Raw genomic sequence first — 26724 nt, 5'->3', positions numbered from 1 at the left:
TTGAGAGACAGAGAGAGAGAGAGTGCAAGCAGGGGAGGGTCAGAGAGAGGGGGAGATGTAGAATCTGAAGCAGACTCCAGGCTCTGAGCTAGCTGTCAGCACAGAGCCCAACGCGGGGCTCAAACCCATAAACCATGAGATCATGACCTGAGCTGAAGCGGATGCTTAACCGATTGAGCCACCTAGGCGCCCCCGGACACATCTTGATGATACACATCTTTCAGGGTAGCTGGGAGGTAGCATTGAGACAATGTCAGAAAGTCCAGAAATTAACACATGTTCACCGTATGTCAATTAAATGTGAGTCAGAATCTCTCTTATTTTCCTCCTACCATCAGCCCCTTGACTAAACAAAGCAAGTGGAATGTCGAGTCCAATGTCTGATGACAGGAGGGTGATAGAGGAGGGCCTGTGAGGCTCTCTGAGGAGACCCTCAGGAGAACTGGCCAGCACAACAAAGGAGAAGGCTTACTCTCAAGGGGGAAGCCCAAAATACACAAGAGTATTTAAAAAAGTGAAACACGTTCATGGGTGACAGATTCATAATGGGATTATTGATTCAAACACACATCCTTTCTCTTCCTTGCATTTCCCCCCTCCTCCCTCCAAAAATTGTTGCTGACGGCTGAGTAGTGATTCAGGGAGGCACGCTGTGGGGGAGAAAAATGACTTGGCTACAGCTGGTGCTGAGAATGACCAGCACCACGGCAAAGGAGATGGGTAGCCTGTGCCTTAGCCCCAGATCTCCCTCCTTGAGCCTTCCTGTCCTTTGTCACAGGGGGGACAGAACCCCTGACCTGTCAGAGAATCTGAGTGGGTTCAGTGTGGTAAGGGGTCTGGTACCCATTCATAGTAATAATAAGAGCTATGATGTATTGAGTCCCCAGGGTCAGGTACCACGCTAAGTGCTTTTAAAATATCACCTCCTGGGTGCCTGGGTGGCTCAGTGGGTTAAGTGTCTGACTTCAGCTCAGGTCATGATCTCATGGTTTGTGGGTTCAAGCCCCGCATCAGACTCTGTGCTGACAGCTCGGAGCCTGGAGCCTGTGTTTGTTTCCCTTTCTCTCTGCCCCTCCCCCGCTCATGCTCTATCTCACTCTCTCTCAAAAATAAATAAAACATTTTTAAAAATTAACAACCACAGCCACAACCACAACAACAAAAACTCACAAAATATTACCTCCTTTAGTCACTCCCTGAAAGCTGGGACTGGATCTGTCCTGGTCCCTACCATATTGCCAGTCTCAGATACACTATGCCCCTGCAGGGTGATAATAGTAACCAACACTCACAAGAAATTTACTTTGTACGCTCACAGTATAGCTTTTTGCACCTTTTCCAGCACTGTACATGTCTAATCTTCCTGACAATCCTAGGCAGTAGGCACTATCATTATCCCCATTTTATGGATAAGGAAACTGAGGCACAAAAGCCAGAAAGAAGTTGGGTAGCTTTCCTAAGGTCACCAAGTAAGCGATAGAGCAGGAGTCTGAACTCAGGCAGTCTGGCTCTAGAGTCCATGCCCTCAACCGCAGGGCTAACTTTGGGGGTCCGGGGTGCTCACCAGTCCCAGTATCAAGCTGTTTTGTGGGTAAAGCAATTGAGGCTAAGAGAGAATTTAATGGTTGGCTCAAAGCCACAGAGCTGCTAGGCAGCAGACCTGGGACTTGGATCCAGTGTGAACTAGATGTCTCCAAAAGAATACACTTCACTCCCTTCACTCCAGCCCCCACATTCGGACACATGCCCACCTGCACCACAATCTGTCAGAAGTTCACATGTGGGGGTGGGACCGGCTTCGGGCTGACACTGGGCCCTGCCTCTTCCTGTAGCCTCTGGAAGGGTGCCTCTCAGAGGGCATGGGGTTCCCCATCCCCAATCTCCTAGGTCAAGGTGGTAACTATCTCCCTGGGGGAGGGGACTGGCAGCTTCAGACTGAGGGTTTGGCCAAAGAGATTTTTCATCCCCATCTCCTGGCAAAAGGCGAGCCTCCATCACTCACACGCTTGCTTTCCATCACTTGCATCCTTGCCCATCGGGCGGCATCTGGCTCATCATGGATGTCCCGTGATGAGTAAGCAACATGACAAATGCCATTAACGTAACATCCCCATTCATCCTTCCAGGGTAGGCTGACATGGAGAGGAGGCCAAGAGAGGGATGAAGTCAAAAGAGAACAGCTTTTGACACCAGTCTCCCTTGAGGTGGAGTCTGGCCTCGGCTGCTTACTAGCTAGGTCACTTGGGCAAGTTACCTAACCTCTCTGGGAACCTAGGTTTCCATATTCATAAAGTGCAAAGGGAAGGCCACTGCTTTGCACAACTCCAGGGGGCACCACTCACATCGTTATCCATGTGACTGATGCCACATGGAACCCAAATCCATAGACTACAAGGTGAAGGATACCTCAAGATTGCATATCTTTGAGCCTGCACCTTAGAGTGAGAATAGCTATGCTATGTGTGTCAACATACTCGAAAGAAAGAAAGAAAGAAAGAAAGAAAGAAAGAAAGAAAGAAAGAAAGAAAGAAAGAAAGAAAGAAAGAAAGAAAGAAAGAAAGAAAGAAAGGGAAAGGAAAGGAAAGGAAAGGAAAGGAAAGGAAAGGAAAGGAAAAGAAAAAAAAGGGGAAAAAAAACCCCAAAAGAATAGCTATGTTAACTTTCAGTTGTGGAACCAAGATACTAGGAGTGTTTCTTATGAGGACAGAAGATTATGTCACATAAAGGGGCTGAGCAACACAGGTGCAGAGTAGGAATGACACTATTATGGGATAAGGAGGCAGGCCTTGGCGTGAATGGTGTGCCTCTCCCAGACACCTCCCATGCTGAGAGATCCCCCAGCCTAGTTCCAGCTCTTGTATGGACCAGGCCACAGTGAGTGGAGACCCATCTCATAACAGCCCTGATAGCAAGACCTCAGGTTCCATACCCTATGGGGTCTCCTCTTACCTCTCAGTTTGGTCTCACGCCTACCACAAAGGGTACTAGACACCTAGGCTGGGTTGGGAAGTGTCAATTTATTTGGAGGTTTGCAGCTCACTAGCCAAGAAATCCTGAATGGAATCTCATGGAATCTCTCCCCCAGCCTGGCTTTCCAGTCTTGGCCTAAAGAAACTGACCCTGTCTTTATCTTGCCTCATAGGGTGAACTTGATTCAAGAAATATGTAAAGCAATCAAATAAACCAACTTTATTTGTGAAACAAGGAAATAAAGGCTTACTTCTCTTAGAGAAAGAAAGAAAGAAAGAAAGAAAGAAAGAAAGAAAGAAAGAAAGAAAGAAAGAAAGAAAGAGATGGGGAAAGGAAGAAGGAAAGAAAGACAGAAAGAGAAAGAAAGAAAGATTGGTTGATTTAAACCCTAATGTATATTAGGCACAGTACAGGGGGTGCCAACATAGATATGACAGTCCCTAGCCCCACGAATGTCCCTGAAGAATTAGCTGAGCTGGTGTAATGCAGGGGCTCAGAGGTCCATGGCAGGTGTGCGTGTGTGTGTGTGTGTGTGTGTGTCTAGATCACCTTCACTTCACATCTGAGCCCAAGGGGGTCTTGTTCCCTGCAGAGCCCTCAAGCAGGAAACCAGTGGCTCCACTGCCCACAGGCTTTTCCTGCCTCTCACCACTTTTCAACTGGCCCAGTTGGCTGCAATTCTGCAACTTCCAACACAGGAGTTAGTCAAGGTATCCCGCTCAACTGGAGAACCAAGCCCATCTTTTAATTGCCTCCACTGCCTTCTCACCACCCCTCTCCTCCCCATCCCAGCAATCCCATCTGCCTCGTTCTGTGTGCTCAGTGAACTCTTAAGAGATAGCAGACCCCTTGTCTTGTCTATCTGAATTACTACAGAGCCCCCAGCTCCTAGTTCAGAGCTGGTAAGGTGCTCCATACATATGAGTTGAATGAATTGATGGAAGAATAAATGAAGTCCTTCTATGGAAACTGGGCACATTCGTGCTTACTCTGGGCAGATGTTCAGATGTCCACGGTTCTCCAAATGAAATCACTACCCTCCGGCCAAAGACCCCTACTCCTGACCCCTTTAATCATTCATTTATTCATTGGGCCAATACTTACTGAGTAGCTCTTCTGAACCCGGCACGTTATCCTGTGCTGCAAGGCAAATGTGGAGCTCTTCCCATCCACACATCACCCTCTTCTCACCCTGGTGCCCTCTTTCCTCCCACTGCCACCACACACCCTGCCCAGGGCACCTACCTCTCTTCCTTGTTCTGCCTTTTACACAAGGATCCCATATTTGGGCTTCTTTGACCCTGTCAACCTGCACTGGACCTAACGGAGGAAGGAGGACTCCCAGTCCCTAGCATCTGCCCTCAGCCCATCTTCCCACTCCACCCCAGGGACCTGTCCCAGCCAGGCTCTGCCCAGAATCCCAAGCCACCCAGCGTCCTGGAACAGCCCTGAACCTTGTTGACTCATTTCAGCCCCTGGGGTCCCTGCCCATGGGCGTCCTGCCGAGTCCACCCGGTGCCCGGCCCCTAGCGCCCTGGCCCCTCGGCGCTGCCTGCTGCGGGAGCTGCCAGCTTTTTGGAATTCCTAATGCTCCTGGCCCCGGTGATTGGCTGCTCAGCTCTGACCCCACTTGGGCTGCCGCCTGGTTGGATAAAAGGGGAATCTCCTTGGGGCTCCAGAGCATTAGACACCGGAGGGGGCACCTGGGACCAACTTCGCGAAGCGGGGAGCCCGGCGGGGGGGTGGGGGGAGCGAAAGACCTGCGGCCTCAGCCCCTCCAAAGAGCCGGGAGATGACGGGGAAAGCGGGGGAAGCGTTGAGCAAGCCCAAATCCGAATCTGTGGCCAAGAGTTCCTCGGGGGGCGCCCCGGCCAGGTGCACGGGGTTCGGCATCCAGGAGATCCTGGGTTTGAACAAGGAGCCCCCCAGCTCCCACCCGCGGGCTGCCCTCGACGGCCTGGCCCCCGGGCACTTGCTGGCGGCGCGCTCTGTGCTCAGTCCCGCAGGAGTGGGCGGCATGGGGCTGCTGGGGCCCGGGGGGCTCCCCGGCTTCTACGCGCAGCCCACCTTCCTGGAAGTGCTGTCCGACCCGCAGAGCGTCCACTTGCAGCCGCTGGGCAGAGCGTCGGGGCCGCTGGACACCAGCCAGACGGCCAGCTCGGGTAGGTGAGGGCGAGGTTGCCAGGCTCCTGACTGGGGTGAAAGCCCGAGCTCCACGCCGTCGGCTTTCGCTTGCACCGCAAGAGGCCTCCTCCGGGAGCAAAAGTTCGTGCCCGGCCGAGGGGTCGCAGCTCCGGCCCGGGGCTGGCGCGCCCCGGGCAGGGGCCGGGAGGATGCTCCTGCTGCCCGCCCCGTTTCGGCCCCGGCGTTTCCGGCCTCCGGCTGTTCTCTCGTCCCCTCCTCGGGCCCCGGTCTGCCGCGGCGCCAGGTTGGGGGCCCCCGGAAACCGGGCCTGGGGTGTCGGAACCCGTGGGGCGGGCCGCGGGCCCACAGCCCGGCTGCTCCGCCGCCGCCCCGGCCTCCCGGAGGACCCGCGCTCCGTTCCTTGTGCTGGCGGCCCCGGAAGCGGGTGCCCGCTTCTGCCCTCGCCCTGGTTTCCAAAGTTATTCCTTCCTCTTTTTCTGCGTTCCACAACGCCCACGTTGGTCAGCGGGGGTTTATTTTTCACCCCACGCGCTCGGACAAACTGGCCTCTGCGGCGGCCGAAGCAGCCGCGGTTCAGTTCCTCCCAAACGCCACTATATATCCGATGCCGGCGCCTGCAGGCTCGGGGGCCCCCGGGATGACCCCGCCGCGCCCTCCCTGGACTGCTCTCCCGGCCGTGCGTCCCCACCCGCCCGGGCTCCGGCTCCTGCTCTCGCTCGGCAGTTCTCCTGATTTTTCGTTATCTTTTTATTTATTTATTTATTTATTTTTGGAGGGGCAACGAAAAGTGGTGCGTCGCAGCCTCTCCAGTCTCGAGCGGGGGCGCATTCTGCAGGCACGGGGAAAAAGGGGCTGTGCCCGGGGAGACCCCAGCCCTTCCCGGCGCCTTGGCTGCGCTCCTCGGGCCAACTTTCAGGCCCGGGGCGCCGGGGCTGCAGGCGCGGGGCAGGACGCAGCGCGGGGAATCACCGCCCACCGGCCCTGCGACTCCCTGAGGCTGCCTAGCTCCACTGCGGTCCCTGCCCCAAGCGCGGTGGGGCCTTTGCCTCTCTTGCAACGAAATCTGTTCAAAATCTGCGGATTTGGGCGCCGGCGCGGGTACAGCCAGCCGGGGCGTAGGGATGGGGTCGCCCTCTCGGAGGGCTTCCGAGGCGGGCGGAGCAGGCCCCCGCCGCTCCCGCAGGCGGCCCGGGGTGGGGCCCTCGCGGGCTTCGGGCGCCTCAAGTCCCCGGGCGTTACCAAGCGCGCCCCCCATCCTGCCGCATGTGCCCCCGCCCACCTTTCAGATTCTGAAGATGTTTCCTCCAGCGACCGAAAAATGTCCAAATCGGCTTTAAACCAGACCAAGAAACGGAAGAAGCGGAGACACAGGTAAGACCCCTGCGGCGCTCTCTGCTACCGATTCTGCTCACCCACTCCCTGCTGCGTCCTGTTTGGGGGTCGGGTCGCTCCGACCCTATTTTCGTCGGCTCCTGAGTTGAAGCCTGAGGCTGCGCCAGGGCAGGGAAACTGAACGTTGTTTGGGGACATCCGCCCGGGACCCTAGCGTCCAGCTACACGGGGTGAGGATGATGTGTGGCCTCCTGGGAGGCGGCACGGTCGGGCTTTCTCCTTCGGGAGACAGGAAAGGCCAAACCCGAGCTAGAGAGGGGCAGACAGCCCCCAGATTCGATCCCTGCATCAGCACCTTCGGAGCGCCATGATTACCTCCCGCCCACGCCGGTCCCTCTGCCCTCTGCCCCGGGGCCCGCATTCCTCTCTGGCGGTCCTGTCCGCTCTGCCACACCCCTATTCTTCTGCTCCCGCCGTTCCCAAAATCTTGAGCGTGATACCTGCACCGATGGGAATTTTTCGTTAGGCTTTTGTGAGCCTGAGAGAGTCTCTTCCCTTCCCCCAGCCTCAGTTTCCTGGTCTGTAAAATGGGGAGGGAAAATGTGTGGACTGGATGACACCGGTAGCCCCAGCTGGAGTGAAGTGGGCTGCATTAGGGCACAGGCTAAAGAGAGAATTCTAGTATGTTGTCTTCAAATTGGCGTTACTGGCACAATTTAAAAAATGTAATAGGTGCTGAAAGGTAATTCCTGAAAAGTAAACCGTCCCTGCCCCCACCGCAGACTCTCATAGGAATGTCCACGTCCACACCACAGACACCAGTTCCTTGTAGGAATTTATGAGGAGGTTTTTAAGGAAATAAGGAAGCAAAGAACCAAAAATCTGCCTGAGTTTCTGCAAGCGATGCTTCCAGACACCTTCCCTGTGCTCACCCTCTGGTCCATTTCCCCAAGTCTCTCTCTGCACCCCGTCTAGGTGGGGTGTCCACAGGGTTCCCACTGATTCTCGGGACATTTCTCCCCTGGGGAGCTCTCCCTGCCCCGTTCCACCCCATCCCCTTCTCCCCAATTTGTTTTCAGCCTCTTGGCACCCTTTCTCTGGGTACTTTTCTGCATTTTCCTCTTCCCTAGCCCTTGAAAACTCCACTATTGGCTTCCACCTTATAAAATGGCTTTTCCTGTCCTCTAAGACCCCAATACGTTCTGACCAGAACGAGGGTGAACTTTGACTTGGTTTCTCAGTAACCCCAGCGGTTTTGTTGTGTTTAGCTTTGTTTTATTTTAAACGGAAGCATTGATCCTGGGTCATTTTGTACATTCGTTCATTCAACAAATATTTGTGAGAACATCTTTTAACGCACCCTTCTCGTGCTGGCCCCAGGGCGGGTAATCCTGTCGGCCTCCATGAGCAGGGACAGGCTCCGGGAGGACAGTTCAGAGTCGGGGCTGCACTGCTTCCGTGCTCTGGGAAGCAGGGATCACATAGCAAGCAAGGAGAGCCGTGGAAAAAGCCCCCCCCCCCTCCCCGGTGCCAGAACAGTTTCTGTTTCAGGACATGTCCTTGTGTGGCACCTGGAGCTAGCTGACCCACAGCCCAAAGTCTATGTTTAAGACTCCTGACTATCCTCTTCTGACACTGTCCCCGCCAAGGAGATGTTTGGGAACTTTGGAGGCTTCCCAGTGAGACAGTATAACTCATCACCTGCCCTAGGTTTCAGGTTACTTCTAGTGCATGTAGAGAGCAGATTATTAGAGATATTAGAATGACGACTGATTGCCAGTGTGGCTTTTAATTAGTGAAAAATGTTTTTTCCTGAACTTCTCTCATTTGGGCATTTCTAGGGTTAGAGACCCTAGAGTCTGGTGATGAGAGATGGGCATCTCTTTTTCTCTCTGAAATGTGCTGGGCTTGGAGAGGGCAGTGGGGATGGAGCAGCAGCCTTGGGAGTCTTTCGGGTTTTGCACGTCTCTGTGCTGGGAAAGCACAGCTCTGCAAACCGGAGGCAGTGCGCACCCGAAGGGACTGGGGTTCTGCGTAGAGCCAGGAGCGGGGGTTTGGATCACACTTTGGGATGCGGGAGGCTCCCTGCAGAGCAGGTCTGTATCGACACAGGGACTCTCTCTGAGGCAGGAATAAGGGAAAGTTTGGGGGCTTTGAGATTTTGTTTTGTTTTATTCTTCAGTGGGAGCTCTCCCAAGCAGCGGCTGGCATTTAAACGGTTCGAAAGCTCTCTCTCTTCTTTGGCTTTGGCCAAGGCACGACACCTGTGTGCCTTGGTTTCACTAGTTTTGAAAAAGACTTGCATATTTTGATTGTTTATTTTGATGACCTCTTCTAAGGGCCCTTCAGTAAGTGACAAGAACAAAATAGAAACCAGCAGATCTTCAAAATTCTGAAGAATTTACTTTCTGTATACATAAACATTCCATTCCCCCCTCCCAGGAGAATTGGAGAAATGATTTAGAATCAAGCCAGTCATTTTCTATAAAGGGCAGAATCTTTCTTCCTCACACATCCCCCGCATCATCCCCCAAGATATTAAAGCTGACACCAGCACAAGGACCCAATGGGGCTTATACCTGTACTTTTTCCTCGTGTTGGGTGAGGGTAAAAGTGAGAGCATCAGTGCAGGATTCTAAACCCTTGTGCTGGTCCCAGGGTCAGATCCCAGAGGCTCAAGCAAGGAATGTACCATTTTACAAATGGCTTTGTGGAATCTGGACTATAAGGTCTGAAAATAGAAGAATTTGTGCCTGTAAGTGGGTGTGTATAGTTCATAGAAAAAAAAAGGGGGAGGATCTATGAAGCCCCTGATATTGGAGGTAAAATTTTGTGTTGGACCATATTCATTTGCACATTGTCCCGGGGTAAGAAAAAGGATATAGCTTTTACCAGATTCTTAAAACAGAATAGATCCCAAACAGGTCAATGGAAACTGCTCTGCGGGGAGGGGGGCGCTGTGTAGGTAGGCTCAGAGCGAGAGTGACCTGAATGGAACGCCCCCACCATGGGACGCCCCCTTGATGAATGGCGGAGACTCAGTATGAGAGGGTTGGAGGTTGCTCCTGGTCGCCTGAGCACAGGAAGTGGAGGGGGTCTGCTCTAGGCTCTAAGGAGCTAGTAGATCTGGATGCTGGCAGGGGAAGGGGGCAGGTAAGGTGCTGGGGTGCATGAGGAGGTGGGAGATTCAGCTCTCAACTGTACAAACACTGTGGCTGCAGTTGCATCTGACTTTCTGGTGGGTCTTTGAACTTGGATGTCATTAAAAGATCAACTACTAAAAAAAAAAGAAAAGAAAAGAATCAACGATTATACTACTTGCTCTCTGTGAGAGGAAACTGGGAAGCAGGTCCCAGTGGGCCAGAGGCTTTTATTTATCTGGTGAGTCCCTCACTCTGTGCTTAGGAGAAAGAAGAAAGGCTTTCTGCACTTTTCTAAAATTTCTGAACACCCCTTCCCCCAAATCACTTCTAGAAAGATTCCCAGGATGAAATGTCACTGCCATTATGAAATAATGTCCTCCCAAGAAGGGCAGGGTGGGTCCTCAGTGTTGAATGAAGCCGAGTCTAGAGGGTTAAGCTATGAGTGTGTGTAAATATATGTGAGCGTGAGCGTGTGTGTGAAGGAGTTTATGTCTGTGCCAAGCAGTCTGTGTTTGGGGTCTGTCCCGGTTGCAGAGAGGAGGTCCATTCTATCCTCTCTGAAACAGTGTCTTTCAGTTTCTGGGTCCTGAGTGTGTGGTTTGCTCCCCTTAGGACAATCTTTACTTCCTACCAGCTGGAGGAGCTGGAGAAGGCATTCAATGAGGCCCACTACCCAGATGTCTATGCCCGGGAGATGCTGGCCATGAAAACAGAGCTGCCAGAAGACAGGATACAGGTAACAGAGCCCCAAGTCCCTCTCTCTCTTTCCCCACTCTCTGAGGCATTGACTGCCCCAGGCCCCCAGACACCTGTGACCCCATCTCCCACCCACCCCCCTGCTGTGAGTCCTATGAAGAACAGTTCATTTAAGCTGACAGGTATTTGCTGAACACCCACCATGTGAGGTGGGCACTGTTGGGGACAAGAGACTTAGATGACGTGGCGTGGCCTGCTGTTCCAGACCGTAGGCTTCCTGAGGAGTATGTCGGGCAGACCGTGAAGGGGCCTGTGGTGGGAAAAGGAGTTCTGGGTGGGTCATGGGTTCTCAGTGGGGTCTCTGTCGTGGCTGATATCTCTTAGGACAGCTAGATATCTCCTCCAAGGCCAGAGGTGGGGAGAGGGGGAGAGGGCCTTCTGGCCCTGACCTCATTCTGTTTTCCTTCCTTCCCCTCCCCTGACCCATAAAGAAAAGGTTGCCCCCTCCCTTTCTGTCTACTCCCTACCATGTCCACCCACCAGAAGCTTCTTCTTCCTCTCACAACTGAACAGCTGGCCCTGGCCTGGGATGTGGCTGGGGACTTGTGCCTGGGAGTGTGGCTTTGTTTTCTTAAAAATTTTATTTTTAAGTAATCTCCACACCCGATGTGGGGCTTGAACTTACAACCCTGGGATCAGCCCACTGACTGAGCCAGCCAGGCGCGCCTCTCCTAGAGAGTTTTGCGGCAAAACAGGCCACCGGTCTGGATGGAAGTGTTCTCGGCTGCGGTGGGTGCAGGGCTTCCTTTCATCAGCAGGGGACCTTCCGGAGGCCAGAAATTTCCAGCTGGGCAGGAACAGTGCTGCTTAATGGTTTCTCTGGGAGAAGATGAAGCCTGATGGGTTTCTAGGCAGGGCCTCTATGAGGCAGAAGAAGTGAGTGACTTCCTGAAACCCCTCCCAGTCAAGAACCCCAGGTCTCCAGGTGGGATGTGTGCTGCGTGGAGAAGGAAACAGATGAGTTGTGGGTAGTTTGGTGTTCTCTCACTGGACGACCAGAGGATTGGAAATGAGACATGAACTACTTTTCCAGAAGAGTCTTCCTCTGCCCTGGAAAGTGATGTGGAATTTCAACCGGTAGCTTTAGACGTCGGTGCTAACAATAAGCTCAATTACTCGTAAGCAGATTATCTGTTTGGTGCATTATCCATGGTGGCCTGGATCCGTCATCCCCCACCCAACTGGGTTCCAGTGGGGGAAGCCTGGGTGTGGATTCTGAATTGTGTGTGTGTGTGTGTGTGTGTGTGTGTAAGCCAACGCTCAATCCAGTCAATGTGTAGTGGTAGCCCCTACATGGCTTTCGTTAGCACAAAGTTGGCTTTTACGAGTGCTGGGGTGGGGTGGAGGGCTGGAAAACTCCCCGGCTGTCAGGCCTCATATTTGCACCACTGACCAGTAGGAAGGAACAGCTGTCCCTTGCAGTGGGTTGTTCTGAAATGTTTGGCTGTGGTGGCGGTGGTGGTGGTGGGAGTGGGTGAGGGATTCTGGGGAAGGCTCTTCCTCCACTGTCACTGCATTGCCACAGAGGCCCCAGTCTTCTCTAAGTGGCCTGGGGGCGGGGGAGCATCTATCTAGGGGTGTCAGAAGCGGCAGGAAGCAGCGAGGAGCTAGGGTGTGGAGTAAGTTGATTGCCCTTGGGACTGTAAGGATCATAGAAATGGGAGAAGGGAGACAAGAATCTCAGTCTTTGAGCACCACCGGTTTCTTTGGCTAAATGCTGCCTCCGGAAGGTGTTTGTGAGCTGTTAATATCATTGCCTCAGGGGCCGTGAGGAAAAAGTCTTAGCCTGATCGGTGGCAATCACAGCTATCTTTTGGAGGACAGTTTCCTTGTGCCAGGTGTTGTGAATAGGCACATAGGACAGGGGAGTTGGTATGGTGATTAGGGGCGCTGTTTCCCAGCCAAGCACATCCTGGCTTCACTGTTCCCAGCCGAGTGACCAGACAAGTTACCTCACCCTGCAGGGCCTCTGGTTCCCATAAAGGTGTCTTGTGCGGACACCGTGCGCTGTGTGTAATGAGTTCCGAGTGATGCCTGGCAAATGCCCAGTGCTCGCTCCATTTCAGCGCTGATCTCATTAAATCCTGGTGACGACTGAGGAAACGGAAGCACAGCAACTTGCCCAGGGCCACACAGCTAGTAAGAGGGGGACACAGGGTGCAAACCCAGGTCTGCGTCTAAAGCTTTAAAGTTCAGCACCTGCCTGTGCTTTGACTTGAAGTTGGGGGAACAGAGATGGTTTGAGGTCAGGTGCAGAGCTGTAACAAACCTTACTTATAAAAATAACCAGTACTGGGCGCCTGGATGGCTCAGTCAGTTAAGCATCTGACTCTTGATTTCGGCTCAGGTCATGCATGATCTTGCAGTTTCGTGAGTTCAAGCCCTGCATTGGGCTTTGTGCAGGCAGTGCGGACTCTAATGGGGATTATCTCTCTCTACCCCTTCCCCATTCACACTGTCTCTCTCAAAAAAGAAAACTTTTTTTTTTGAGTGCCAGACATTATTCTTAAAGAAAAATCCCCTCAAGGGGCACCTGGGTGGCTCAGTCGATTAAGCGTCCGGCTTCGGCTCAGGTCATGATCTTACGTTCGTGGGTTCGAGCCCCACGTCAGGCTCTGTGCTGACTGACAGCTAGCTCAGAGCCTGGAGCCTGCTTCTGATTCTGTGTCTCCCTCTCTCTCTGACCCTCCCCTGATCGTGCTGTCTCTGTCTGTCTCTCAAAAAAAAATAAATAAAAAACATTAAAAAAAAAAAGAAAAAAACCCTCAAAAACACTCATAAAAATTATTTTTAATGGGCACATTCTTGGATGTAAGTTCATGATTTGGATTCTCCGACTAATGCTGTTCCATTCTGCCTTTTTTTTGTTGTTGTTGTTGTTGTTCTATTTAGTTTGAGAGAGATAGAGAGCAAGCGGGGGAGGGGCCGGGAGGGAGGGACAGAGAGAATCCCAAGCAGGCTCTGCACTGTCCGTGTGGAGCCCTATGAGGCACTTGAACTCATGAATCGTGAGATCGGAACCTGAGCCAAAATTAAGAGTCGGATGCTTAACCGACTGAGCCACCCAGGTGCCCCCCATTCTGCTCTTTTAAAGGGATCCCCGCCCAAGAATAGGGAAAGAAGTTTTATGGGGTTTGATTTCAGAAGATAGAAGATGTGCCTTGACAGGAGAAGGCTGCAGGGTGTCTCAGCCGGGGACATTTATTAGCATTTGGAAGACACTCATGCTGAGCTCCTATGCCCAGCCATTCTGATTTAATTGGTCTGGTGTGAAACCTGGACATCTCTATGTTTTTAAAGCTCTTCAGGTGATTGTGGGCAGCCAGAGTGAAAACACTGGGACAGAGGCTCAGGAAAGGAGCTTTCTGCATTTTAAGTGGGTTAACATGAGTGGAGGGAAGTAGAGGTTGGGGTGACAGGGCGGGATGAGGGGCAAGATGACCTGTCAGCTGTGTGGGGAAGAATGCTGCCTGGCTATTGGGAAATGTGGGCAAAGCCGCCCCCTACTGGACATCAGAGGCTGCAGCAAGGCCCAGCTTTTCTGAGCCTGGAGCTGGGACAGGAAGGGAGATGCTGAAATATGGTATCAGGAATGCTGAGCGCATGTGGAGTGTTAAGTCATTAAATCACTGCAGCAATGAGCCCAAATTAATCAGCTTCCAGCCGGAGGAGAGAGGAACGAAGCTGGGTGACTGGGATGGGAACTGCCGCATGGCCAACAGAGCCTGGCCTGACCGTAGGAGGCAAGGTTGGAAGGTGGGGCCTCGGGGGTGATGGCAAATGCCCAGAATGTTCAAAGAGCATCCGTTGTACAAGATGTCTCCTTTAGGGGGGCAATCCTGGGAAAACCACAGAGGGTCTCCTGGGAGACCTTTGAGGGAAGGAGTCCTGGACATGTCTGGTGGGAATGCAAAGATGGGAGCCTGCAGGACAGGAGCTGTGTGATGCCAAGACAAGCCATGGGCACAACCACAGCTGCTCACGCTGGCCACTTACAGTGAGAGAAACTGCTGACAGGGTTTCCTGGTCTGCTCCGAGTGCGCCCTGTGGCAGAAGAGCACCCGTTTGGCAAGTGCCCCTCCCCAGGTCCAGTCTATCCTTGGAGGCACAAACTCTTGGGACCCTCTCTACCAGTTGTGGCACCTGCCAGCCCAGCTTTTGAGAGCCAGAGGCATCCTACTGGGCTCTCTGAGCGCTGCCGGGGCACCACCTCTGAGGCGAAATGCACCAGGAAACCCAGACCCTTTCCCAAGCCGAAGCTCTTGCCTGGAGTGCCAAACCTGGCGACTGTGGGTGTCACTTTTGGGTCCCTTCTCAGGCACTCAGAACCCTGAAGTGTCAGGCAAGGATCTGGTCCTCACCGTGACCTTTACACAAGTTCTGCTGAAGCGTTCCAGACCTGACTGTCCATTGAAAGGGGCAGTCTCTTCTAGAAAGTGGGCAGCCAGTAAAGTGAAGGAGCGAGGGACCGAGGAATAATCGGGGCTCGCCAGAACCAAGAGAAAAGGGCCTAAATGCTTAGAAGGAACCTCAGAGGTGGGAGCGGGGCCAGGAGGGACTTGGCTTTATGTAAAAAAGTTTTTCACTGAGCATTTGCTGGAAAGCAGAGCCTCATCTTGCTGCACATTTATCCACAGAATTCATCAGGCCAGTGTTTTTTAGTTATTATTATGTGCCAGGCATTTCACACGCACTGTTACATCTAATTTTCATAACAGACCTTCAAGAGGATGGTATCACAGGACAGAGGGGGCACTCAAAGCTCGAAGAGCTAAGAAATAGACCCCAAATCACCAAGACCATTGGAGGCAGAGCAAGGATCTCCAACCTAGGCCTCTTAGCTCCTGATCACAGTTTGCAGGGAGCCTCAAGGGTTTGCAAAACCTTAGACATGTGCTGAGAGTGGCAGGGAAATCTGCGGGGCCTTCTGGATGCCGAAGAGGAAGCCAGAGGCTATCTGTATTAAAATCGCACAGCTTGAAGGCTAGTCTGTCCCTCAGCCCCACTCCTGGAGTTGTTATTTGTCAGGCCAGCCTTGCTAAAGGGCTTGCAGAGGAGGCCGGAGGGGCAAGTAATGCTGTTGATTAACATGCTCTTTGGGCAGACTCCTGCCAATTTTCTGTGCCTCCACTGAAAGGACAACAAGCAGTACTTCCTGAACACCTTCTGTGTGATAAGCATGGATTTTAGGAACTTTCACTTATTTCATTAATCCTCAAAACAACCCTGAAAAATCGGTATTCTTTTATGTTTGAAGAGACAGACACTGAGAGAAGGCAAGTAACTTGCTCCAAATCACACAGCAATGTGGCCCAGCTGGGAATTCCTGTTCAGGACTGTCTGACTTCAGTGCTTCTCGTACATGTCCAAGTTCTGTAAACACGCTGGTTGCTTTCAGGAAGAGAAGAGAAAGGCAAATATGAAGAGTGGTTAGGGTTAATGCTAATTCCTTGGTCACTTCCCTCCAAGGCACCACCACCACAGTGTCCCTGCCAACTGTCCTAAAAAGAAATTGTTTTGGCTGTCCAGGTTTCCTCCATAAATCGGAGCAGCATCTGGTCTTTGCAGAGAGCCAGGCATTCCAGGAGCCTATAACTGGGGGTCCGGATGACTCCTGGTTTGAACGACCAGCTGGCACCAGCTCCCCCGGGCATGTCTGTGGGCAAAGTCTGATCTGCCGCCCCGTTATTCATTTGCCCAAATTAAGAGACCCAGGAAAATGGTTCTGTTTATAGGCCCCAAAGATAATCTGAAACCCAAGTCTGCACCCATTTCTTTAGTGTTCCAATAAAAATGCTGTTTCCATGTGAGAGCCCTGCACCCCCCCAGTTCTCCCCTTCCCCTCCCCCCCTGAAGCACCAGTGCTTCTGGAATCCTGAGGAAGCCAGAGCACTGCATCGTCCCAGGCATCCACCCTGGGCCGGTGAGGTGTTTCTGCCTTTGCATACTCCACAATCCCTTCTCAGAATCCATAACTCCAAACCATGCTGAAAACGGTGTTCTTTCCTAAGTGTGTCCTCAAAACTCACTAATGGCAAAAAAACAGACCCAAATTTATGCTCTTTATTTATCCCTTTTAGTATGAACATGCATGTGCTTTGCTGCAGAAATCCAAACTAGTGAGTTTGATTACGGGGGTGCTACTGCATCAGAATGCATGTAATGTGATATATGCATCGCATTTTCTTTCTAAAATCCAAAATCTTGTGGAGTCTGGCTGCATGCATTCTAGTTAAGGGGTTGTGGTCTTGTTCTAAAATGCACTGTATTCAAGCAAGAAGGTCATCTCCTGACCAGTAAGTAAATGTCTCACTTAGATTCATAAAGCAAGCCTTCCCAGCCCTCTGTGGTCAGACTCCGTGCCTCGTTCCATCGCCAACTGCTTCATTCTTCTGCATTCTCTGAGAGGTGGATGAAATCAGAAGTCACTTATGCTTTTACGTGGATTGGGCCTTTTAAATTTTTCCTCCATGGGACAAGGCAGCTTGAGACAAGTGGGTACTTACAGAGGGCCACCGAGTGCTACTGGGAAGGAAGGCGGGACAGGGACCGAGGTCTCAGGCAAATCTCAGGCACTGAATTTGGAAGATAGTCGGGCAGAGTGCCCGCAGGACAGACAGGTGGCGCTGGTGAGGGACCTAAACACAGCTTAGAGCCCGGCCAGGATGATGGGAGAGGTAGCCTGGGCTGGCATTGCGGATCACCCCTCTGTAGCTCACGAAGCGCAGTCATCTAGTGGGTTTAAATTGCATAAACCCCTTCCTTGGCAGAGGTCACTCCTGGCTGTCTGGGTCCAGACCAGGGAGAAGGCCCTGCACATTATCTCCGCAGCTTTCCAGGAGGGCCCGAACAGGAACGGCAGGTGCCAAACCCGGGGGTGGCAAAGGTGCAGCTCGTTACAGGCGGCGCCACCCAGGGTGGGACGAGAGGTAGTTTTCTAACTGGGGGTGGCGAGGGCCAGGACTTCTTGGGCCTCTTCTCTCCCATTTTTATGGGTTCCTGGTTATTTACAAATGGAGATGTTTCAAAACAGGGTCACACACATTTGGGTCCATTTAAAGGTGTGCGTGGAACACGCGGTCTTTCCGCAGCCCCGCAGAGGGTGTCTGACCGTGTGGTTTTGGGGAGGTGGTCAGCAGGCGAGGCGGGGCTGCCGGGGCGCCCTCTGCTGGACGCGGCCGGCTGCGCTCAGCGGTAGACTCGCGGCTAGCTGGGTCCGCTGGTACTCTCACTGCGCCGCGTAGCGGCGGCGGCGGGAACGACGGGGGCGTGCGGATCCGAACCCTCGCGTGGGCCTCCGGGCGGCGGAGGCAGCAAAGGGTTAAACTGTCAGCGGCGCGATGTTAAACAGGTGTCAAAGGCGCCCCATATATCTGCAGATTGAAATCAAATTCTTTGCCGTATAAAAAGATAAATTACCCAGGCGCTGCCGCGCGTCCCACTCATCACGCCAGCGCCAGACGGCAAGCAATTTTTTTTTTTAATGTGCTAACGACCTAATCAAGCAATCAAGTCGGAGAAGATTGCAGAGTGACCCGGGCAGCCATCTGCCGGCGAGCCCCGCATTCATTTCCTGCGCCCCCGCGCGGGGTGGGGGCTGGGGAGGGAGCTACCGGGGGGAAGAGGGGGAAAAATCCTAAACAAATTAACACCCAATTTTCCCCGTCTAATTAGTTAAATGAGAAGTGTTTGGGGTCCCCCGGGGAGGGGGAGCGGCTCGCGGCGCGGCTCGAGCTGCCTCCCCAGCATTAATTAGTGCGGGTCAATGCCGCGGCTCCCGAGAGAGCAGCCGCTTTAATTTCCCGTGATATTTCAGTGCCTGAGGCCCATCGATTCAAACAGAAATTAACTTATTTTTCAATCAGCCCAGGGCTGCCCCTGGGGGTGACTCTTCTTTTGCCGCCTCCTGAATAGAGCTGGAGCAATTTTTCATCAAAAGCTGAAACCTCCGCCTCCGGGGGCGGGGGAGGGGCCCGGAGGGAAGGGCGGGGACCCTGCCGAGGCGAGGGGATGGAAATCACAGAGGAAACTAATAGATTTTCCCCGTACCCACCTCTGCTCTCCCCTCAGCACCCCCCACTTCCTGGGGCGGCCTGGGCGTCTCACCATCCTGGGGGTCAGGGCCCGGAGGGAGTGTGCGAGGATAAGAGGGGGCTATTGGCCGGGCCTGGGATCCTTCCAGCGCCCACTGGTTTTTCCAGGGCCTCTCACCTGCTTGAGGGACAGTGCAGCTCTCCCTAGCGCGGACTCCTGGCAGCTGCGAGAAGTCTCAAAAAAGCTGCTTTGGGAGATCAAGGAATCTCCTTTCCCCCAAGCACCAGCCTGGAGGGCTATGGATACCCCATGCCCTGTACCAGTGAGCTTTGGGGCCAGAGAAACAACCTCTAGGGTTCCCCCCTACTGGACCCTCCTAGATCGCCACCCCTCTTTCTCTGTACATCAGAAGAATTTTGTCTTCCTTCCCTGACTGAGGGATGGATGCCCAGCTCCCCTAAATGTTATTCAGGGTTAGATCCAAAACTGAGGGGAGTGGGTGAACGGAGGCGCGAGCACATAGGAGGGCTTAGCCAGGATAGGGCAGAGAAAGGGGGCTGCCTCAGGCCTCCTGGGAGTGTCCCCCAGGCTTCCTGATACCTGGATGCAATGCCCTTTGTTGCCAGAGTCCACACTCCTGCACTTCCCCGGCTGCTCTGACCTCTGGTGTTGTGGTGGAGAGGGAGCCCTGAACCAGAGGTGCGGCTAGTCCTGCCCGTGGAAGGAATCTGTCCCTTTGCCAGTCAGAGAGAGATTCTGTTCATATGATGGAGGCGTGAACACTAGCAAGAGAGCCACCGGGCTGGGGCTTCTCAGAGGCAAACTGAGGACTATGCTGGGGGACTGCCCACCTGCAAGACCCTGTCCTGGCTGGAGGTCTCTATTTCGTCACCTTAGAACTGCTTCAATTTAAAAAAGAAAAAGAGGGGCACCTAAGTGGTCAGTTGGTTGAGCATCTGACCCCAGCTCAGGGCATGATCACCTGGGTTCTCAGGAGTTCTAGCCCCACATCAGGCTCTCTGCTGTCAACGCAGAGCCTGCTTCCTATCCCCCTCTCCCTTGCTCTCTGCCCCTCCCCTGCTCACACTCTCTATTCCTCTCTCAAAAAGAAGAAAATAAAACATTAAAAAAAAGAGAGAGAGAAAAGGACTCATTTCACTCATCATATTCTTACAGGAGTGGGTGTCCTCATTCTGGGCACTCTGAGCCTGGGGGAACCCCAGGGGCACCATGGGCAGGGTGAGCTTAAGGACACCCTGCCCGAGCGAGCAGCCGTCACAAGGGGATGCACCTGCCAGCCATCGCAGGGGTGGGGACCTTCCCAGTGGGCACACGGATGTAAGGGCCTGGCCTCAGTGTCCGTTGGAACACGCCCCTGACCTGTGCATCCTCACTTGCAGGTCTGGTTCCAGAATCGCAGAGCCAAGTGGAGGAAACGGGAGAAGTGCTGGGGCCGGAGCAGCGTCATGGCGGAGTACGGGCTCTACGGGGCCATGGTGCGGCACTCCATCCCCCTGCCAGAGTCTATCCTCAAGTCTGCCAAGGATGGCATCATGGACTCCTGTGCCCCGTGGCTGCTGGGTAAGAGCCCGCACCCTCCTTGGGGTGAGGAGAGCGGGCTCCCTGGAGGCGGGGACAGAGCCCTGGAGCAGGGAGACCTGGCCACAATAGCCTAGCAGGACACAGGCACTCCAAAACAGGCCTCCTAGTGTCCCTTAGGAGGCTCAGAGGGCAGGTGGGGCCCAGGGATTGGTGTCTATCACTTGCACCCCCTGTTGGGTGACTGGGACTCTCATCCCTGCCAGGCCATGGACTGTGGGTTCTTTGGTTCTCTGATAAGGGTGTGGCTGTCGCCCCAGGGTCTGTACCTTCCTCTTCTCTTGGCCAGAGGTGGGCTTGTGGTGAATGAAACAGCTCCTCTTGAGGGTTGAGGATACACCTAGGTCCCTCTGCCCCCCCCCCCCGCATTCTGGTTTTTCCCAAAGGACTTCTCCCTTAAATCTCTCCACTTGCCATCTTCCCCCACCTGCCCTCAAAGCCTGTGTCTGGTAGCAGCACCAGCTTACCTTGGGGTTCTATGATCCAGATCCCAGGAGGGAGAGATGGGGGAGCAAGTGCGATGCTTGGGAAGGGACAGAACAGGCTGCCCAGTGGCCAGATGTGGGGGGAAAGCCCCTCTGCAGGTCCCTGGCTGCTGGCATGCAGCCCCTTCCCCTGGCCTCCCTCCCGCTGCCCTGGCCCCTGGGACTCGCGTGACTGCGGTGTGTGAAGTAAGGCTTTCTGCTTGTCCTTAATTCTGGCCTCTCTCTATCTTTGCCGTTTTCAGTTCAAGATGGCTTTCCCAGGCGCTTTTCTAAACCCGAATACCAACAATTCTTTCTAGGGATGCACAAAAAGTCGCTGGAGGCAGCAGCGGAGTCGGGGAGGAAGCCCGAGGTGGAGCGCCAGACCCTGCCCAAACTCGACAAGATGGAGCAGGAGGAGCGGGGCCCTGACCCCCCAGCAGCCATGTCCCAGGAGGAACTGAGGGAGAACAGCATTGCGGCACTCCGAGCCAGAGCTCAGGAGCACAGCACCAAAGTGCTGGGGACTGTGTCCGGGCCCGACGGCCTGGCCCGGAATACTGAGGAGCCAGAGGAGGAGGAGGCCATGGACGAAGACAGGCCAATGGAGAAGCTGAGTCCACCACGGCTTGAGGACATGGCTTAGATCAAGGGCACGCAGATTCTGGAGCCCCAGGACTCAGCTCTCTTTGGGGCCTGTGGTGTTGGGGGGTGTTCTCTGAGACTGGGCCACGGCCTGGCCTCTGCCACCCTCCCCCAGCCCCACAGGCCCTCCTTCAGGCACAACTCAGTTCTGGCTGAGGCTCTGGGCCACACTGAGACACCCTCCTATCTAGTCTTGACCTCTCTAGCATCCTCTTCCTCATCCCAACAGCCCTGCCTCAGAAGCCTTCTTGCTATCCCAAACCACCCCTTCAAGCCGCTTTCGCTCAATCCCTTGGCAACTCTCACTGTCCAAACCCACCCCTTACTCTCTGTTCTCTTGCTTGAAAGAGCCTCCCCTCCCAGCTCTACAACCACTATGGATTCTGCTCTGGCTGGGCCCAAAGCCCACCGCCACAGACTCATTGCTTGCCACGGCAGTGACGGGGTGGAGGACCCACAGTCTAGCGCCAATGTCCTGAGTCTCCCAGTCTTCAGCAAAACTGTGCTCACCAGCCTACTCCTTCTTGAGGGCCTGGGTCTGGACCTCTGCAGTGTGGACAAACTGCCCCAGAGGCCCAGGCACAATGTCTGCCCTACCCCATTGGTGGGGCCCACGTTCCAAGTTAAACTTGGAAGGTCTCAGCCTGAGCCCCTCGGCCATCCTCTGTCCCATGTCCTCCACGGTCACCCTGGGGAACCTGCCAGCCCTCTCCATACCCAGCCAGCCCCACAGGTCCCCCCAGCATGGGTTCCAGCACTGCACGGGGCCATGCACGATACCTCTGGAGTCCCAGGCCTATGCTCTGCAGCCAGGGGGTACCTGTCACAAATGCTGTGGTCATGGCACTGTTGGGGAGGCCAAACTCTTACCCAGAGCCCTGGGGCCTGTGTTCTGAAGCATCCTGCCCCCCCCCACCCCCGGTATGATGCCTGTGACCCTGATTTGCTGTGCAAGACACCCTTCTAGAGCTTCCTGCAATGTATCGGTTCGCATGAGTCCTGCTTTGGAGCACCCCAATCCAGCTGTGAAATGAATACGTAAGAAGCCACAGATCTTGATTCAACTTTATCCAGACCATCTCTGGGAGGCCAAGCCTGGAGTGGGCCTGGGGCTATCACAGGCATCAAGGACTCGTCCCGAGAAGGGTATGAGAAATTGCTCAAAGGAGAGCAAAGTAGGAGTTGGTGTTCAACTCAAACTAAGCAACGGGCACCCATACTTCCGTGTCAGGTGTATGTGTCCATCTGCTAGAATAGGATGGACATAGTGACCTTGGAGGAATAGGGGACAGGCGCCTCTTCCGTCTGCTGCTGAGAGGAACTGTCCATACAGACAGCCTGCCTGCAGCTGCCCCAGGCCAGACACATGTCTCCCGCACCCCCCTGACATTTCCCTATACCATGCCCCTCCCCCTGGCAGGGAATACCTCGCAAGAGGAAGGTCTGAGACAGTGAGTTGGGATTTTAATTCCGTATCAAATGTTGATTTCTTTCTCATTCTGTTCTTGGAACTCCCCGCTCTTCTTCTTCTTGTCTTTGTCCCCAGTTGGTTTGACGTGTTAGACTGTAGCCCCTGGTGTGTAAATACTGTACATAGAATGGGAAGAAAAACTTGATATTGAGGCGTTTGAAATATGGAGCTGTGATAACTTCTAGGCATTCTAAACCTGTGCTTTCTGTGCCGTTTTCTGTAAAGATACAAGGAAGAATAAAATTGATGTAAAAACATCAGGGGAGGGAACCGAGAATCCTCCCTGGGTGAGGATGGTGTATGTATGGGTAGCATAAAAAGTAAATCCATGAAGATGTTTTTAAGTCAAAATTACCGGATTCCTCTTTTGAAATTACTCCAGTTGTAATGGCACAGTGGCTTGCCTCTCTCCACTGAGCTGACACCACCTTTCAGTGACATTTGTTCCTATGATTTGGAACACAACTGATATAGTCCAGCCATTGAGCCCCCAAGTTATGACCAACAACTGCTCCCTGCTCCCCACACAACAGGTTACTTAACCTTTCCCTCTGGGACTTAACTTCCTTATTCACAACACCATTTTCGTCACACCTCATTCCACGTTGGTCCCTGAGAGTATCGATTCCCTGCTTTTGTGTACACACGTACACTCTAAAATCTTGCCTACAACCCAAACACAATGACACCTGGGAAAGGCAGCAGTCTCTGGAGCTAAAACTCAAATGAATGTGAGCTAAATCCTGTCAGAGAGACAGGAATCAAAGAAGACTCAGTGTGGGGAAGGACCGCATGAAATTGCCTGCACACAGCCACGACCCGTGGGCTCCACGACATGCTGGATGGAATGACAAGACGCGAGAGAGGAGGGAGCAGACCACATAGATAGGTTATATTTCTGCTTTGGGCTCAAGAAATCTCATAAGATTGTTTCAAATTGCCTCAGATGTGAAACTCTCTCTTGGAAGAGATTTTTTTTTCTGGCGGGCCATCATCAAAAGAGAACGACAGGAGGCCAGCGGTCCCTGCACCGTGTATCGGGAGCCAGTATAATCCCCCTGGACCCCGATCCTTGAGGGCACATGTGGGAAGTCTCCAACTTCAATGTGGTGAAGGGAAAGATCCAAGAGCCTGGCTTCAAGTCCTGCCCACACAGGCTTCCCTAGGCCTTTCCTGAGCAAGTCAGGTCCCTGCAGGACTCACTGTGGCCTAGGAACGCCCTTCCCCCACCTTGCCCACCCCCACCTCTCCAGGAGATGCACTGCCACTTACCCTACAAGCCGCCTCCTCCCTGGAGCCTTCCTGACCCTCCAGGGAGAGTTTACAGGAGACTTCCTTCCTAGCCCTTGAACAGTCCTAGACATTCCTTCATTATGGTATTGTGTGGGATTTTGTGTCGTGTAATTTTTTATTTACAAGTCTATCTTCCTCACAAGACTGATTTCTTCAAGGGTAGAGATTATATCCTGTTCATCTTTTAAGCCCAGGAACCAGGAAAGAGCCTGACAACCTATCGTGGAATGAATGAATGAATGTTGTTCCTCTAACTCATCCATTTATTCAGTCTTTTAAAAGCGTTTACTGGCTCAGACCTCTGGAGAACCGTCTCCTCTGAGCCCACCGGTGTAAAATAAACCTCCTCCCTTCAAAAAAAAAAAAATAAAGCATTTACTGAGGATCTACAACGTACCCGGCAGTGGGGCAAGGCACTAGAGACATAGTGGTGGCCAGAGAAGTCTTGTTTGGAGGGAAAGCTGGAGAGAATTCAAGTAATCGCATAAGTAAAACACAAAACTGTAAATGTCCTGAGGCCCTGGAGGCGTGAGATGGGGGGCCATGAAAGCACCTCTGCGGGACTTGAGTCAAGGTGTTGACCTCTGTGCCTCTCTCCTGGGAATGATAACGTCTGTGTCTCCAGGGCCCTAGGTGGTGGGGAAGCAGCAAGGAAACTGGCAACGGTGCCACCTGAGCACAAGGGAAGGGGAGGCCACACCAACATAGACTTCTCAAGCCCAGGGGCCAACCTTGGCAGCTGCCCCCTCCCCCCACTGCTCGGTTAGATCCAGGGGACAACTGGGATGCTCAGATTTGGGAGATGACAACCACCCCAGGGGTTTTCCTTGGGAAGAGGCATGCTGCTTTCCACAGAGGGGCCTGCAGACAAACCCACAGGGGATCAGTGAAGGGAGAGGTGGGGACACTGCAGAGTGAAAGCAAGGACCAGGAAAGGAAGGGTCTGGACAGCCAGGGACTGAACGAAGGGAAATCCTGCTCCAGTGCCGACTGCAATCCTGGGAGGGACTTCTCCCCGAGGATCCTGCAACCCAGCACCTGGAAGGGAGACATGTGTCAGGAAGAGCAAGAGAGTGATCTAAGGGCAAGGGGACTGGTTCACGCTGCTGCCTGCAGCTGCTGAGCAGGCCTAGCAGGGATAGATGAGTCTGGCTGGAGGTAGAAGGTCGGAGGGACCTCTGGGGCCCGGTGCCTCCAGCCTCCTCTATCTTGTGCACGCCCAGCTCACCAGGGGCCTTGGAGTCTTCCTTCCAGTCCCACCAGAGCTGCAGGGCCCTTTCCTCCCTGGTTGCCCTGGGGACCTGGGGTCGGGGCACCGGGTCATCAGCTGTAACAAAGGTACAGTACTAATGGCAGATGTTAATCATAGGGGAACCTGGTGATGGGTTTATGGGAACTCAGTGCTATCTTCACCATTTTTCTATAAATCTAGAATTATGGCAGAAAACAAGTTTATAAAAAAAAAGATAAACAATGGGGTGCTTGGGTGGCTCAGTTGGTTGGACATCCAACTCTTGATTTTGGCTCAGGTCATGATCTCAAACTTGTTTGCTTTCTAGAGGGAAAACAACAGATGACCCCTTTGGGTTAGAACAAGTACAAGGTAGGGGTGCCTGGGTGGCTCAGTTGGTTAGGTGTCCGACTTTGACTCAGGTTATGATCTCACGGTTCGTGGGTTTGAGCCCCATGTTGGGTTCTGTGCTGACAGCTAGCTCAGGGCCTAGGGCCTGTCTTCGGATTTTGTATCTCCCTCTCTCTCTGACCCTTCCCTGCTCACACTGTCTGTCTGTCTGTCTCTGTCTCTCTCTCTCTCTCAAAAATAAATAAAAAACATTAATAAAAATTTTTTTTAAAAAAAGAACAAGTCCAGGGTGCCCCTTCCCCTCTGTCTACCCCAGGGCTCTGCTTACTGAGTGTCCCCATCCCCGATCTCCCCAAGCTCACCCAGGTACCCAAGACCCACCTCCTGGGGAGCTGAAGCTGAGTCAAGAGCCACTGGCCTCAACTGGTTCTGTCTCCTGTTGTTTCCTCGACCCAGGCAGCAGTGACGTCTCTGGGTAGTCACAGCTGAGCCGGCCCAGCGGTGATCTGCTCCCTTAACTTGTCACTCGGATCACTCCCTTCCAATGCTGACCCTTCTCAGCGGCCCTCAGCCTCCTCCCCCGCCAACGCCTAGCCTCTGAGGCAGGGCCCCTCAGCTTTACCTGCAAGTCTCTGCTCCCAATTTGGATTTCAGGGAGTCTGACACAGGAAAGGGGCGGGGAGTGACACCGTGGCCTCCTGTTGAGCTGCAGAATGGCACAAAGTGTCCTGCGTGCCCACACAGGTTGATACTCACCTCTCAGCTTTGCTTGGTGCTCAGGAGGCCAGAGAAAAAAAAGGGCTGACCAGGGTGACCATGGGTGAACTCACATGGGAGAGGGAAGAAGAGGCAAAGTTCACCTATTTCCTCCTCACAGCTCCCGTGTAGTGGACCAGAGCCGTTCTTACCTGCCCAGAAGTAGAAACAAAGGATTAAAAGCCAAATCTGGGCTCAGCCAACAGAACTTTGCAGGTGAGATGATTGGATTCGCAGGCATTTGATTGAGGGGCACACGGGAGTTAAGTGCTGAGCTGAACAGCAATAGATACAGGAAAACGTCCCAGGACAAGCACAGCCTCTAACAAGAGTGCCACTTTCTCCTCCTCACGCACTTCTGTCCTCCATGATGGCCTGTGAGCCGTCCACCTGAGGATTCTAGGAGGAGCAAGAGTCCAGGAAGAGAGGAGCAGAGCAGCGCAAAAGGCAGGAACGGACCCTTGCCCCAGCCAGGGCGCCACCCGCCTCCACGCCGGGATCACTCCTGTCTGCTGCCAGGCCCACCGCCCAGGG

The 26724-nt window shown here is 53.5% G+C and overlaps 1 protein-coding gene across 1 annotated transcript; it reads left to right on the top strand.

Moving 5' to 3' along the window:
• The first annotated feature begins 4762 nt into the window (after positions 1–4762).
• On the top strand, positions 4763–21089 carry VSX2 (visual system homeobox 2). The gene is made up of 5 exons (XM_029952944.1): positions 4763–5132; positions 6402–6486; positions 10203–10326; positions 19781–19961; positions 20764–21089. The coding sequence occupies exons 1-5, from the start codon at positions 4763–4765 to the stop codon at positions 21087–21089; spliced, it is 1086 nt and encodes a 361-aa protein (XP_029808804.1).
• Positions 21090–26724: the final 5635 nt, after the last annotated feature.

Source organism: Suricata suricatta, chromosome 9, assembly GCF_006229205.1.
Source record: "Suricata suricatta isolate VVHF042 chromosome 9, meerkat_22Aug2017_6uvM2_HiC, whole genome shotgun sequence".
Lineage (NCBI taxonomy): Eukaryota > Metazoa > Chordata > Mammalia > Carnivora > Herpestidae > Suricata > Suricata suricatta.
The sequence above is the reverse complement of the archived record's forward strand: the minus strand, read 5'-3'. Positions and strand labels throughout refer to the sequence as shown.

What these genes read in the sequence shown, in the direction of transcription:
- VSX2 (XM_029952944.1), top strand. Translation starts at nt 4,763, where the DNA reads ATGACGGGGAAAGCGGGGGAAGCGTTGAGCAAGCCCAAATCCGAATCT. An exon ending in CAGCCAGACGGCCAGCTCGG is followed by an intron (nt 5,133 to 6,401) that starts GTAGGTGAGGGC and finishes CCCACCTTTCAG; the next exon opens with ATTCTGAAGATGTTTCCTCC. An exon ending in CGGAAGAAGCGGAGACACAG is followed by an intron (nt 6,487 to 10,202) that starts GTAAGACCCCTG and finishes TGCTCCCCTTAG; the next exon opens with GACAATCTTTACTTCCTACC.